The 15291-nt window shown below is 42.4% G+C and overlaps 1 protein-coding gene across 11 annotated transcripts in view; it reads left to right on the forward strand.

The window, feature by feature from the left end:
- The window catches only part of Susd6 (sushi domain containing 6), a 93771-nt gene that overhangs the window by 67588 nt on the left and 10892 nt on the right, over positions 1-15291 (forward strand). For all 11 annotated transcript variants that reach the window (XM_087554614.1, XM_087554621.1, XM_087554622.1 and 8 more), the window contains 1 exon segment: positions 13466-13663. In XM_087554614.1, coding sequence (XP_087410740.1) covers positions 13466-13663 — 198 coding nt within the window.

Genomic DNA, 15291 nt, shown 5'->3' on the forward strand with positions numbered 1-15291 from the left:
CTGAGGCCTAGGTTGTCGTGGCTGAGAATGATCAGCTGTTGGGTGCCACCCAAGTAAATCTTTGGTGATCCCAGTAGAGCTCAGCATAATATATCATTTTAGGATGAGACTGGCTAAGGACTGCTGCACAGGTCGTGGGGACATCTATTGCCTCATATTTAGTTGGCAGTGAAAGAGTGTTGCTTCTGAAAACCCTAGCCAATGTTGAGTGAAATAGCTTTCCTTTGTAGCTGTCCGATTACAAATTTTCAGTAAGAAATTTACGAAGCTTTGGGCTTTTAAAATAAAAGAGCTAAGTCAAAAGGTGTTTTATATAGAGAATCTAGCTATTGCTCTTGGTAAGAAATGGAAATAGGAAAAATTAATACTTACTGAGAGATTGTGAGGGAATGAACTAGCGTAACATACTCATCTCAAATCTGTGAATTCCTCATAGACCTGGGGAAGGTGAAATGAAAGTGAGCACATTTCCCTTCCAGCTGCTGTTCTGGGTGGAGCTGCCACTCCTCACAGGCCTGGCTCAGGTGTTTGGCAGAGACCCATGGCATGCCCTGTAGCTCTAGAAAGTGAATCAGGCCCATCTGTTCCTGGGCTAGGCTAAGGCTTCACTGCCCTATGTTTCTCCACCAGGGAGTTTGGGGTAACCCTGCCTGAGTTTTGAACATGCGCCCTGTTTACTGCCCTTAAAGATCAAAATCTTCTTCCCCTCGTCCTGAAAGCTACTGTTCGGGGTTGCACTGTGAAGTATCTCAGAGTTGAGTAGCAGTTCTCCTAAAACAGCTTCTCTGCAGAGTTCTGTGGAACTTGTGCTTTGTCCTTTTTTGCTCGGCAATGAGAAGATTGGGTGTACTCAGGAAGGGCAGGAGGAGAAAGCATCAGGCCTATAGCATCTATGGCTTTTTTAGCAGAATGGTTTTGCTTGGTTTTGCAGGCAAGGACTGACCTTAGAGGACATTGTCCACTTGTATGGAAAAGCAAGCACATTGATTGTGTTTACCACAGGCTGAGCTGCTCTAAACTGGAGAAGAAACTTGTGCTACTAATGTTATTCCCCAGGAGGCCTGGCTGGGAGCATCTGTGAAGTGTTTACGGCTCTATCTGCACAGTTGACAGGTCTTTTTCAACATTTGAGTAATAGGCTTGTGGAATTGCTGATGAATTTGACTTTTCTTGTATCATTGGCCTTGTATCATCCTTGTTTGCAGGTGAGGATACCTAAGAATTTGTTTTTTTAGAGTTTTATCACTATGACTCTGAGCCCTTGGGAGTGAAGGCTTCCAGAGCAAAATTAAACAGTTTACTTCTGGACATTTAGGAACAACCTGCTTTCTGGTCTGTTGTAAATCAACACCCAAATGCTTCTGGGTAATAAATTTGGACAGTTGTACATCAGCTGAGAAAGAACTCAACAGCATCCTGTGAAAGCCGGCTTATACTTACGCTCTGTGTGGCCATCTGTGCTGCAGCAGGAACTTTTAGAATCAAACCTTTATTTTGTAAGGTTAAATAAACTAAATGGAAATGAAATTGCTGGTTTTAGTTAGAAGAAGGGTAGGTCTTGCAAAGTTGACATACTTGAAAAAGAATTTTGGAATTTAGTCAGTGAATGTGCCAGAGGTGGGGTGGGGGTGGGGAAGGTGTCAGTGTATTTAAGTCAGCAGTCCTGCTCAGCTGTGAAGAAAACACGTAACAGCTACAGACTATTGTTTGAAATACCCAGATTGCACTGTCCATGGTTATAGTCAAGAGGCAGGATATAATTAGGCATTTTAGTCTCTTTTTTCTGGCTGAAAATATGACTTCCTTATAATATATAAGCTTTTTTTCTTTTACTTTGTTGGACCATCCAGGAAGTAGGGAGGCAGGTTCTACTATACTTCTACTTTTCACTGCAGCTGTCTTCAGATACACCAGAAGAGGGCATCAGATCTCATTACAGATGGTTGTGAGCCACCATGTGGTTGCTGGGAATTGAACTCAGGACCTCTGGAAGAGCAGTCGGTGTTCTTAACCACTGAGCCATTTCTCCAGTCCCTACTATAACTTTAAGACTCATATAGAAATAAAACTTCTTTGTAAATATAAAAGGTCCTTCCAGGACTGTCAGAGTATTTTCTGAAATATATTAAGAGAGTACCTAGTCTCTTCCTGTATTAATGGCTGCACACTGTACTCATTCATATATGTTCAATTCTATCATTCTTTATTCTACTTAGATATATATTTAACATGTTATTTTAAGTCAGTTAAATAAAAGCTACCCTGTTCAAATATTGTTGTTAGCTGTCTCTAACATGCAGAGTCTCAAGTTTGGAAGAGAACCACCAAACAGTAAACCAGCTTCTAAACTGTGAACTTTTTTTTTTTTTTAGCCCTTGTCCCCAACTTTTTGAGTATAGAATTATTAAGAGTATACTTTAAATAATAAGTTTTTAGGAAAAACTAATTAACATCCCACACTGGGTTACCATTATCTTAGAAAAACCTCTCTAATTATAATAGTATTTCCAGACTCTTCAATGCCTGGCTGGTCACTGAGTAGCGTTGATAAGCATACAGTGTCTTTCATACTTGCTGTTACAACATTTTAATTAAGAGAATTCAGCTGTGGTACCAGCTGGGGATGTGTCTGGCATTGTGGAAGATTGCAATTAGAGGCTGTATATTATATCTTCTTTCTCCCCGTTCAACTCTGGTAGAATGCCTTTGAGAAGGGGCTTTTAGTTTCAGCCGTATAAATACTTTAATATGCCTAACTGTAATCACACAGTTATACTCCTTTACATACACATCGTTTTATGGATTCTTTAATCCTTTTCTAATGCTGAACTGTCTAGCCTGCTTTTTGGTTGGAGGCAGACATGCATTGGGCAAGAAAAGGAGAACCAGAGGCATTCAGTGATTTTCCTCTGGTTATGTTCTATCCTTTTGTCTCCCTACTTTATGGTTGATGTCCTTTTATGTCTGAAATAATTAACATCTCATTTTCCTAGCAAATTCCAGGCAATTTATATAAAATTAGATTTTATAATAAACTTATCTTCTATTAATTAACAAATGCAGTCTTTTAAAGTAAGTTGTTTCTTTCTTCTCAGTCCTCTGCTTCAAGTAGATGTAGGGTGTAAGCCTGGGATAGGAGAATCTGACACACAGGCACAATAGGAGCCATTGATTTCTGGCATTGAGCTTTGTGCAAAGAGGGCCTGTCACTCCAGCTGTTAGAACTAGACCCTGGGAGCAGCTGCTTTCTGGGATCTAGTCCTCTAGGGATGCACTCCATCTGCTGCCGTGTGACAGGTCCTGGGAAAGAATGTGACCCCCAACTCATCTTTGTATTCCTTTACTCACCACCCTCCAGTTCTTTCCCTGCCTCTCTGCAAACCTGAAAAGCAAGATGACTGTACTGGAAAACGTCTATGATTTCCCCCGTACTCTCCCTACTCCTCATTCTACCATGCTGCACATTGGGAAGCATTTGTTGCAGATTTAAATGCCTGGCTTCTGGAGAATTAGTATCATAAAGCAGACTTTGATTTTATTATGAACAATGCACTTTTATATTTTAGGGCTAGAAGGATTTCTAGAACACTCATTTCTTGGGAGAAGGACCTAGGAGTTCACATTCTTAGTCTTGTATTTAGGGCCTTCCCTAATATTTTGAATCAGACACCAACCTGACATCTCTCCTACTGCTTTCCCTCAAAGTAGGCCTGTTTTGAATTTGCAGCCTGGTTGAGGCTTCTAAGTGCTGAATTAGAGGTATTGGATACTGCTCCCAGTTTACCAGCCTGATTTTCTAAACCTCTAAACTTCTATCTTCTGCTAGTACTGGGCACATTTGTTACTTTCCATACACAAACAACTTCTTTTTTTGCTTCTCTGCCTTTGACCTGATGTCCACCCACAGTGTGTTCTTCCTACTCTGCTTATTCTTGTCATGATCCTTTTTTTCCACGGTCACAGGTTCTACTAACCCTCAAATTGGAACTTAAATTTCTTCCATCTCTTCTCCATTGGACTAATCCTTGCTCAAAACCTCCTGTATCCCATACTGATTTTTGCTGTGGTCACTTACTAGATAAAAGCCCCCAAGAGAGGTCACTGTGGTTTTCATCGTTTTCCCTGTCTTCCTCCATTGCCTCCCTGGCACGGCCTTGGCACTTGGTAAAACCTTTTCAAGGTTTTGGGTGGATAGTAGATGGATACATGCAGTTCTTACATGAGCTCCAAAGAGTAAGCAGAAAGTTGATGCTACCATTATTTTAACCTACTTGCAAGTCTTTATTTGTAAGGCAAGGGAGACTAGATTCTCTTTAAGGACAGATGCTGTCTTATTTACTCTTAAAAATCTAGCACCTGGGCTGGGGATTTAGCTCAGTGGTAGAGCGCTTACCTAGGAAGCGCAAGGCCTTGGGTTCGGTCCCCAGCTCCGGGGGGGGGGGGGGGGGGAATCTAGCACCATCTTGGGGCATAGTATTTACAGGTGATTTCTAAGTCAATGAAAGAATTTTCAGTAACAATAAGATGAATACTATTAATTTTTCATTGTTTTCTAGGTAAAGGTTATTAAATCTGGATTAAAGGATTTTTGTTTATTAAATGTTGCATTTGTATATTACTATTTGTACATACAGAAAGTAGGGGATAATGTCTCCTCAGATAATATCTCCAAACCAAGAATGTTTAACTGGCTAGTCCAAAAACAAAACACCAAAAGTTTCTCTAGAAGCTGGGTACAAAGTAATGTATTATATTTTGTGTATGTATATACATATATACACACATACACACACATGCACTGAAATCCTAGCTACTTGGCAGTTGAGGCAGGGGGAATCTCAAGTTTACTGTGTAGCAAGGCCTCATCTTAAAACAACAACAAAAACTTTCCAGGACTTAAGAGTTGCCACAGAAGGGAACAGGGTCATGGTCTTCAGCCTGATTTAAAAAACAAAATGAAACTAGCTGGGCATAATGACAAATGGCTTTATTCCCAACACTTAGGGGACAGAAGTCAGCCTGGTTTACATAGAGAGTTCCAAGCTAGCTAGAGCTACATGGTGAGACCCTGTCTCAAAAACACTAAATAAGCCAGGTGTTATGGTGCATTCCAGCACTCAGGAGGCAGAGGCAGGCCTCTGTGAGTTCAGTGCCAGCCTTGTGTACATAATGAGTTCTAGGACATCCAGGGAGACATAGAAAAACCCTGACTCAAAAAACATATTAATAAATAAAACATTGAATTGAGACTATATAATTCATCTAGGCTCAAGGTTTCACAGAGCAGTTGCATACAGGCATAGGTGATTGCTTGATGTACTGTGTAAGTATGTATGTATATGTTTTGTTTTGAGACAAGGTCTTACTCTGTAGCTCAGGCTAGCTTTGAAATTTGTATCTCCTCAAGTACTGAAATTACAGATATATGCTACCAGGCTAGGCTCACAAATTGGTGTTGTAAAGTTGCTGTATGTGGTGGTCAAGGGTCTAAGACATGCCAGAGCTAGACTGGTTAAGTACAGGCAAGTCCTAGACCTTTAGTAAAGATCAGGCACTTGCTTTGGACTTTGTATGAACTTGAACTGGTCTTCAGGCAGCCAAGACTACATGATGAGACCCTAACCTTTTTTTTTTTTTTTAGAATCATTCTGTGTGTGTGTGTGTGTGTGTGTGTGTGTGTGTGTGTGTGTGTGTGTGTGTACTGTAGCTGTCTTCAGACACATCAGAGGAGGGCATCAGGTCCTATTATAGATGGTTGTGAGCCACCATGTGGTTGCTGGGAATTGAACTCAGGACCTCTGCAAAAGCAGTGCTCTTAATTGCTGAGTCATCTATCTAGCCTGAGACCCTGCCTTAAGAAAAGAAAAGAAAAAAAAAGAAAAGAAAAGAAAAAAAAAGAAAAGAAAAGAGAAAGAAACCTAAGTGGATTGAAGACATGGGTCAGTAGTTAAGAGCACCTACTGTTCTTGCAGATGACCCAAGTTTGGTTCTTAGCATTCCACCTTGATGGGGAAATATTGCCTACTGATCTATGAACCGACGGAGGCCTGTATGTACAAGCAGATACCCAGATCTTTATTCTCCAAACAGGAGTTACAGCAGCTTATATCTGTGTCTATCCCCATGTAATGTATTGCATTGGGAGGAATTTTTCTTGTGCTATCTGTAATTGGGAAGATTCCATGTAACACTTAAGGGCAAATCAGAGTTTGAATCCAGATTCCACAGTTTAGTAGCCATGGGATATCAAGCCATTACTGAATCTGTTAGAGCCTTATTTCTTAGTCTGACTAAATTATCATTATACCTTCCTTGTAATGTGGGAGAATTTAATAAGATCAGTGTAGTGCCTGTTGGTAAGTATTAGTTCTTTTTCTCATTTTTACCTGTGGGCAACAGAGATTAAGTTTGTTTTACTTTTAACCGTGTGCTTTTTTTTTTTTTTTTTTTTTTTTTTTGGTTCTTTTTTTCAGAGCTGGGGATTGAACCCAGGGCCTTGCGCTTCCTGGGCAAGCGCTCTACCACTGAGCTAAATCCCCAACCCCAAGCGTGTGCTTCTTAAATGGGTATGCCTAGACTACATTCAGATGGCCGAGAAATGAACCTACAACTTCTGACCTTTATACCCAGGCCTCTAACTCTAGCTTAGACCCTGGCGGCCCTCAGTTTATTATCATAGTTACCCTCTGAGGTAGGTTGGACAGTGCGCAGCTGTCTGGGGCTTCCTTGTGAAGGTGGATTCTGAAGGCTACAGCATGCCATTAGACAGCTTACTTAGGAGTTAGGTTGAAAGAGATAGATTGGGTAGCCATTGCTAATGAAAAAGTAAATATCTCAGGCTTCTCTTCACCCTTCTCTATCACCCCAAAGCGGCACAGTAATATAGTAGCACACCCAGAATATCCTGACTCCTTATATTGTTGTTGCCCTTCCACTCTGGGCATAGAGGAGAGCTATGAGCTGTGCTCTGTAGCTCACTGAGCTGGGAGACTGGCTGCTAGCACTGAATGAGCCAGGCCTGGACTGGAGTAGCAGGATGAAGGAGAATGCCCTTCTTCCTGCCCCTCTTTTAGCAGTCATAACAGTAGGAGGGAGAAAGGACACTCCAGCTGCCAGCCTGTTCTCCCTGCTTCTTAGCTGTGAAAACAAGGAGAGGTGAAAGGGTAGCAGACCATATGGAGGCCATTTGTCAGCCAAGTGTAGCCTGAGCTCTGCAGCTAAAAAAGGAAATGGAAAAGGGTGCAAAGCGCAAGCAAAGGAGGAGCTCCCATAGTGCTTCATGTCTGCCTATCCCTCTCAACGTCAAGGAAGTTCTGAAACAGTGCTTTCTCTTTGTAAAGTCTTTGCCCTTCCCCATTCAAAAATCAAAAATATGGGGTTTAATTCGCTCTGTGAAAGTAAGTGGGAAAATGTCTTCACGCCTATTGTATGTGCAGCATGATACGGGTGCTTTCATGAATGTTTTTTAACCAGTTGACTCATCACACTGGTAGAACTAGATACTGTTGTTGAATAAGACTCAGAGGAGATAGGACACAGAGTGAACCCTTGGGTCAGACTCAGCTTCATTTATTTGACACTTAAGAGCACGCTCTGATTCCCTTCTGGCCTGATCCTGCTAGGCAAACAGTGTCTCTTCATGATTAGCTAGATGCTGATTTAGAGAATTAGAGATTTTCTACTAAGTATTTACTGTCATGTCAGATTCATGAAGCACTAGAGAATAAACATGAGCAGAAAAAGCCCCTATCTTATAGTGTGAACACTGAGTGGGGAAATGAAGGAAGGGCAACCCTGTGGAAAAATAAATAAAAAACAGTATGATAGTAGTTTCTCCAGAGGAATGAAGTTGTTATGGGAAATACAAAAGAAGAATTACAAAGCGATTGCTTACTAAACACTTAGCATATAACAGACCCTCTACTGGGTACTTGTCCTATATATTGATATTAATCTTTACAGTAACAGCATGAGGTAGATACCTTTGTATTCCCTTGTTCTAGGAAACTGAGGAATAAATCTTCATAGGACTGTGTAATGGGTAACTTTTAAAGGCAACAAACTAGCTGGCATCTAATTCTCAGCCCACACTGGCAAACCCTCTGATCTCTGGCAGTGGCTGGAGAGGTGTTAGGAAGCTACAGCCTTAGAATTCTGATGTGCAAAAGCAGGAGTTTCAGCTGGGTGTGTGCGTTTTATAAGGTCAGGATCCTTGGCCAAGGATAAGAACACGTTTTTTTTGTTTGTTTGTTTGTTTTGTTTTGTTTTGTTTTGTTTTGTTTTGTTTTGAGCTGGGGACCGAACCCAGGGCCTCGAGGTTGCTAGGCAAGCGCTCTACCACTGAGCTAAATCCCCAACCCCAGAACACGTTATTCTTTTTTTTTTTTTTTTGGTTCTTTTTTTTTGGAGCTGGGGACCGAACCCAGGGCCTTGCGCTTCCTAGGCAAGCGCTCTACCACTGAGCTAAATCCCCAACCCCAGAACACGTTATTCTTAATAACTAAGGGGGTTTGTGGCTCTCTCCAGGTAACCAGGGTTGCCATGTGGGGCAATAAAAGAAAATGCTTTTCCTCCTCTGTCTGAGGCCACTGGTTAAGAGAGGAAGGGAAGGGGAGGAAGCTAGTTCTAAAACAAGGACAGTCTCCAACTAGACCTATCTGCCAGTTGCTGATGTCCCAGAACTAGGCTTGTGTTAGGCCTTTCTTGGGAAGATGATGGGCCCTAGGCCTGTGTGCTTCCTCTCTTTGCTCTCATATCCCAGCACAGTACCACACCCTGAGAAAGACTTGAGCTATGGCAGACTGGCCCTACCCCCAGTGTGTGGGAAGTTCTCCTAAGTAAAGAAATTCTGGCTGGACAATGGCCTTCCTGTCTGACTGCTGGGAAGGTTTGTTTCATATGAGGAGAGAGAAGACTGCAAACAGCATGAGAAATCATCTTGATCCCCTCTCTCTGCAGCCTGTTTTAGACTTTTGACTACTCAAGTGGTGATCAGTAATTCAGAAGGCCAGGAGACCCATTCAGAAGCAGCCCTGGTGTCTTCTAAGTAATAAGATTACTGTTTTCTGGCTCCCATGGCAAGCCTGTGGCAAGAATCTGGTCCATTGAAAGAGTTCTTTCCTGCGTAGACACAAGATTGCTGCCAGCCTTTTATACTCTGAGGTCAGTTTAAACCCACATAGCTGTAGGACTTTCAAAAATGAACCTCTCAAAAAGGTGTTGAGGCTAGCCACATACATATTTGACTTCAGACAGATTTTCAGAGTGACCTCAGATATATTTCAGTTTAGTGCCTTCGTGTACTAAAACAGACCTAGTGATGGCATCAGTGTTTGCTTACGGTATCCAGGTTGTCCTTGTTGCTGGACTGCTCATTGAGACACCTATGATCAGTTCAGGTTTGGAAGAGAAGCTAGGCTCTGAGACCCTTACCTTCTAGGAAGCACTGAACAAGTATCTTAACCTCTCTTCCTTAATTTGTTCATCTGTATTATGTTCTGAAATTATGAGAGAGAGAGAGAGAGAGAGAGAGAGAGAGAGAGAGAGAGAGAGAGAGAGAGCGCGCAGAAAGAGAGGAGAAAGAGAATGAAATGAACACACACACACACACACACACACACACACACACACACACACACACACACTGAAACATAAGGGAGTTAGTTCCACATGTAAACTGCTTAGAATAGTGTGTGGCATATAGCAGTAAGCATGAACTGTTAAGACTATTTCTGAAAGAGAGTCTTCAGAGAAGCCTTTTGACCACCACCAGATGATTGAGATGATTGTGTTCTCTCTCTCCCACTCCCTCGCTCCCTTTGTATTTTTATTGCTCTAATTCCAACTTGGTTGGAATGCTTTTCACCTTCCCTTTGAACAAGGTATGGGCAGGTCAGCCTTAGGGAAAATCACTTAACTCAAGTGAATGAGCCTCCTTGTTCTGTGTGAAATGGTTCATGTAGAAGGAACTCAGGAAGGTGGTGCATTTAGGAAACTGTGAACCTGTTTACTTTCTGTAATCCCCTTGTTCTTTCTCTGTCTCTGTTGTTAACAAAGTGGAATTAGAAATTGAACCTTTATCAAGAAAGAGAATAATCCTTTCTAAATAACCATAAAGGGTCCTCTGCTAAATGTTGGGTTTTTTTTTTTTTTTTTGGTTCTTTTTTTCGGAGCTGGGGACCGAACCCAGGACCTTGCGCTTCCTAAGCAAGCGCTCTACCACTGAGCTAAATCCCCAGCCCCTAAATGCTGGGTTTTTACACGCTTTCCTTCCTTCCTTTTTTATTTTTGGGGGAGGGAGGCAATGCCTCACTGTATAGCCTAGTCTGCTACTCTGTCCTTGGACTCAGAATCCTCCTGGTGCTGGAATTATAGGAGTGTGGTACCATACCTGGTTGTGTCTCGTGCCCATCAAGTAGATCTTTCTGTTTTGGGGTCCACAAACCTATCTTCCAGTACTTCAAAGAATTCCTTTTGCTAAGACTGCAGACCATTAACAATAGCATTTACCAGCCCTATGTTATTCAGCTTTCTGTTACTGTGAAAAAATAACCAAGAAAAGCAACTTAGAAAGAGGAAAGGAGTTAGTTTCGGCTCACCTTTTCATTCCGGTCACTTGAGGCTGTAGCAAGGCAGAACATCGTAGTGGATAGAACACACGATGATCCAGAGCTGGTTTACCTGGAGTTAGCCAGTAAAGGACAGATGGGAGTAGAGTGAGGGGAGGACGGGAAGAGGACATACGTAGGCTCTCTTCTTAAGTGTCGTGCTCTACCTTGGTGAGATCTTTATAGCCCTCCTAAAGACACATGTGGAAAGGACCCACTGGAATTATAGCCCAGTAGGACATTGACAGTGCTATTTCAAACCTACTCCAGTGACCACCTCTCTAGAAATGAAGCTTGGGCCTGGGACCCTCTTTCTCTCCCCTCCCCTACTCTGTCTTCAGGGAGCTTCTCTCTGGCCATCTTGTCAACACCTTCATCAAACACTTTTTTTAAAGATTGATATTTACTTATGTATTTATATTATGTCTGAGTGTTTTGCCTCCATGTATGTCTGTTTATTAACCCTGTGTAGCTCCTGTCTTTGATAGTGTAGTCTTTTCTTTGTATCTATTAGCCAGAAATCTCTTTTGTTGAGTCTTTTGAAAGTATTTAAATATATGCCTGCCTACTCACCTCCAATCCGTTAGAGACTGGTGTCTGCATACCCCTATTTTCTATAGCTTCTTTCTTGTTTTGAAAGGGTTGAGTATCTCTGGAGGGAGCTGAGTGGCCAGAGCAGAATAGACATCTGGCCTTTCATTGTACATGTTATTTTTAGCTCTATACCACATATATACTGATATCCTATGTATTTATGAGATTTACAGGGGAAGAAAATGTGTAGCAGAGTAGTCTTGGCTCTAGAATCCTAGCCCTTTCTCTGACAGCCTCTTCCATGCACCATGGTCTGCTTCTGTGTGGGTTCTGCCTGCTCTCAGGAGCTGGCCAGAGTGGTCAATATTAATTATGTCCAGGAAATGAACCAGTTAGACACAGTCTGCAGAGAGCCAAGAGTCAGAAGGTCTGAGGGGGTTACTACTCTGATGGATAGAAGATGGGAAATGAAATAGTAAAGCAACTGTCTGCTTGCCAGCTGTCTGAATGACTTGGCTACCACTTAGGGGACTACAGAAATGTTTTCATTCAATTTTCTCCTGCTCAGGACTTTGAGCCAGGTGGGTGGTAGGGATGTCAGAGGTGTGTTCTTTAAGGGGATAGGGACTCATATTTGGATTCATCTTCTAGTTTCATAGTTTCTGCCAGACTTTTAGATTCTTTGGCAACTTTTTAAAATTTGTTGAGCTGAAACAGTAGCTGGTGGTAGAATGTGTACTACTATGTGTGAGACCCTGGAATTGATCTGCAATACTACCAAAGGATCAATAATGGGAAAGGGAATGGGATTGCCTCAGAGATGGACTGCCTGTCTAGTCAGCATGGACAAGTCCCTGGTTCAATCCCAAGCATCTGCCCAAGAAAAATTATAAATGTACTTAAATGATGAAACAAAAGAAAATGGCACACTTTCTACCTACCCCTAGGGATGTGCAGCCTAAGGGCAGGATTGTTTTGCATCTGAAACTTTCCCCCAGCCAGACTTGATGTCAACCTGCATAATAGCATCTGGGTCAGAGGTTGGGAGGCTGCAAGGGCACAGCTGTACAATGTGATCCATGGAGTGTTCACATGGGAGGGAGCCAGGGCCTTATCCGGATAGTCAGATACGCCTGTATAATTCCCAGTCACTCTGAGCCTGTTAGAGGAAGTGAGAAGAGGAAATGACCATTCTGATTCCCACACGGATATCTCTGTGATACTAGGGATAGGCTGGCAAGGAGTCAGCAAACCTGAATTTCCTTTGGAAAAATCTTTGTTATATCTTGTATTTATAAAAGATTTGGAAAGTTGGAGGGAATGAGGGCCTGATCACACTGTCTTCGCCATGCTAGACCCTGAGTGACTCCTTAGTGCACCATGGACTAGGTACCTACACACACCACCTTGATTGCTTGCCTTGGGTTCAGCTCTATAATCTGTCTGAGGTAGAAATAGAGTATTCCCTCACCTGTAAGCTGCTTGGACCTTCCAGCTCCTATGATAGTCTTTCTAAACCACCATCCCACCACACCTGTCTGCCATCTCTCTAGTTAACGAGTTTGAGGGGTGAAAGGCAGTGATCTTGGTATACATAAACTTACAAACCAGCCAGCTCATGGGTTGGGCATTAGGACTCACAGGAAGAAGAGCTGGATTAGAATCAGAGGACCTGACTTTGGTCCTAAGTTGATTATCACCCTGCCCTAATCCTGACTAAAAGCTGCTTCACTTTGGTGGGATTTAATATCCCCATCATTAGAGGGAAGAAATGATAACTATCTCACAGAATCCTAAGAGATGACAATGACTTTAAAACTAGATTGTCATACCTAGAGGAGAAATGTAGGGTATACTGTGGACAAAGACAAGTGAAGGCTGTCAGCCAAGAGACGATGCACAGGGCTTTGGAAGCCTCCCAGGAAAGCTCTCTGAAATCTTCTCAGAAGCCAAACTCATCCAGGGAGTCTTTCCTGGAATTGATGTCGTAAACAACCTAAAACTTGCCCTAATGAGTTGCTACTTTACCCCCTAAGTCTGACTCACTTTTAGTGGATGCTGTTAGAATCAGATGCAAACTACAGCAGGTACAGAACATTTCTGGAGTCTACTGGCCATTGGTTGGGAGAGAAATACTGTGGGCAGCCAGACTGACCAATTGGTAGTGCATTTCCCTCACTGTCAGCGACAACTTGAATTCCATACTAGTTTAACAGGCTTTCCCAAGGACTATGTCCCCTCGTGTTTTGGGGCCATGCTACTAAGAGAAGATAGATACCCCTTTGAAAGCTTCATTGTAGTACCATCTCCCTCTGTCTTTGCAGTGTGCCCTCTGCCGCCAGAGCCAGAGAATGGTGGCTACATTTGTCATCCCCGGCCCTGCAAAGATCCTTTGACATCAGGCAGTGTCATCGAGTACCTGTGTGCAGAAGGCTACATGTTGAAGGGTGACTACAAATACCTGACCTGCAAAAATGGCGAGTGGAAGCCAGCCATGGAGGTTAGCTGTCATCTCAATGAAGGTCAGTCTGCAAGTAAAAAGGGGTGCTGCCTGGGTCCTGCTTTTCCCTAGCTCCTGAGGAGTAGCACATGCTTTCTCAAGAGCTCCCTTAGACTGTGTTAAGCCCTTTATGTAATTCCATGTCTTTGTAGAAGTCCTTGGATTTGCTGGTGCATGCCATGTTGCATTCCTCTGAACCACTGAGGGGCTCTGTGTCTATTGAGGCTTCTGCTTGACTATGTAAAATCCCTTTGATGTCAGGATTCTGTTTGCCTAATCAGGTGCTGATGCCCTTAGGCTTGTTCTGCTAGCACAGTGAGTTGTGAGCACAACACTAACATTTCCAGTGTCTCTTCCATTTCATTTTTTCCCCTTAAATGAAAAAATGATGGTTTGGTTATGAAGCTAAAGTCCTGCTATACAGAATACTTTTTCCTTCCTGCCTTCTCTTGCGTTGCATGACAGGAAAAATGCAGGTTTCTAAAGGTACGTGTGTGTCATATGACCATCTCTGTGCTTCATTCACAGTTGGGCTTCAAAACCATAACATACTTATCCAGTAATACCTGAGAGGAGCATGGGAACTGTAGGCTTAGATTTTTTTTAATGTATTTTTAATAAGGGTTTTTTATATTTTTAATGTCCCTTCTAGCCCTTCACCCATCAGAGGTAGTGGAAAGGAAAGGTTAATAGAGCAAAGGAAAATGTGGGCCTGTTTAGAAATAGTTCTTTGGAGCAAATCTGATCTACATTGTTAGGATATTCGGTTCACACAAATTAGTAGCAACTTGATCCATTCACAAATACCATTTATGAATTAGCAATGGCAGGACTCATAAACATCATTTATGAATTAGCCATAGCAGGTCAGTCTGGAAGAATCACAAGTCTCTGTCCAATTGGCCCAACTCCGCTGAAGCGGCAAGAAGCCGCTGGAACACCAGCAGAAGTTTTTTGGTGTGTTTTTCTCTATGAAGTCATGACAAATGATGACCAATAAAGAATGGTAAGGTGTGCCAATACCACCCAGTGTAGTCAGTGAAAACCAGTGTCAGCAAAAAATGGCAAGGCATACCAATACCACACAGCATCGTCCACTCTCTGTTGGGCTATATTTATATTCCTTCAAACATGGTGTTCTTTCAAGCATCTGCTGTAGCAAAACATTATCTGCCCTTTTTCTAGGCTGCCTCCAGAAAAATACCATGTGTCTGCTTGAGCAAAAACACCCTTTCCTAAGACAGTTTCCAGAAAAATATCAATCAAGTCTCTAAAGAAACCAGAAATTTTCATTTCAGGGAACCAATATGGGGTTACAGTGATGACTGAAGGGCTTAGGATACGAGCTTGTTATTGCCCACTTCTTAATTACCCTGCTACAGAGGGAGAAAACATGGTGGAACTTGTGGTAGAAAGATGCCATCTAGTGAGTTAAAGTACCAGATGGGCTTCAAAGGCTAGAATGAGGAGGGGTCTTTTATTCAGGGAACAGGAAAAGGAAGTGTTTCCAGAAACACCATACATGCATAAGGCTACTTTATAAGATTTTCCTGAAAAGGCCCAACTGTCAAATAGATGCTTCTATATTGTACCATGCAGGGAATATTTGACTCATCATTTGTAGAATTCATGTTTTGTATTTCTGGGTAC

This window comes from Rattus norvegicus, chromosome 6, assembly GCF_021556685.1.
Source record: "Rattus norvegicus strain SHRSP/BbbUtx chromosome 6, alternate assembly SHRSP_T2T, whole genome shotgun sequence".
In the NCBI taxonomy this organism is placed as follows: Eukaryota; Metazoa; Chordata; class Mammalia; order Rodentia; family Muridae; genus Rattus; species Rattus norvegicus.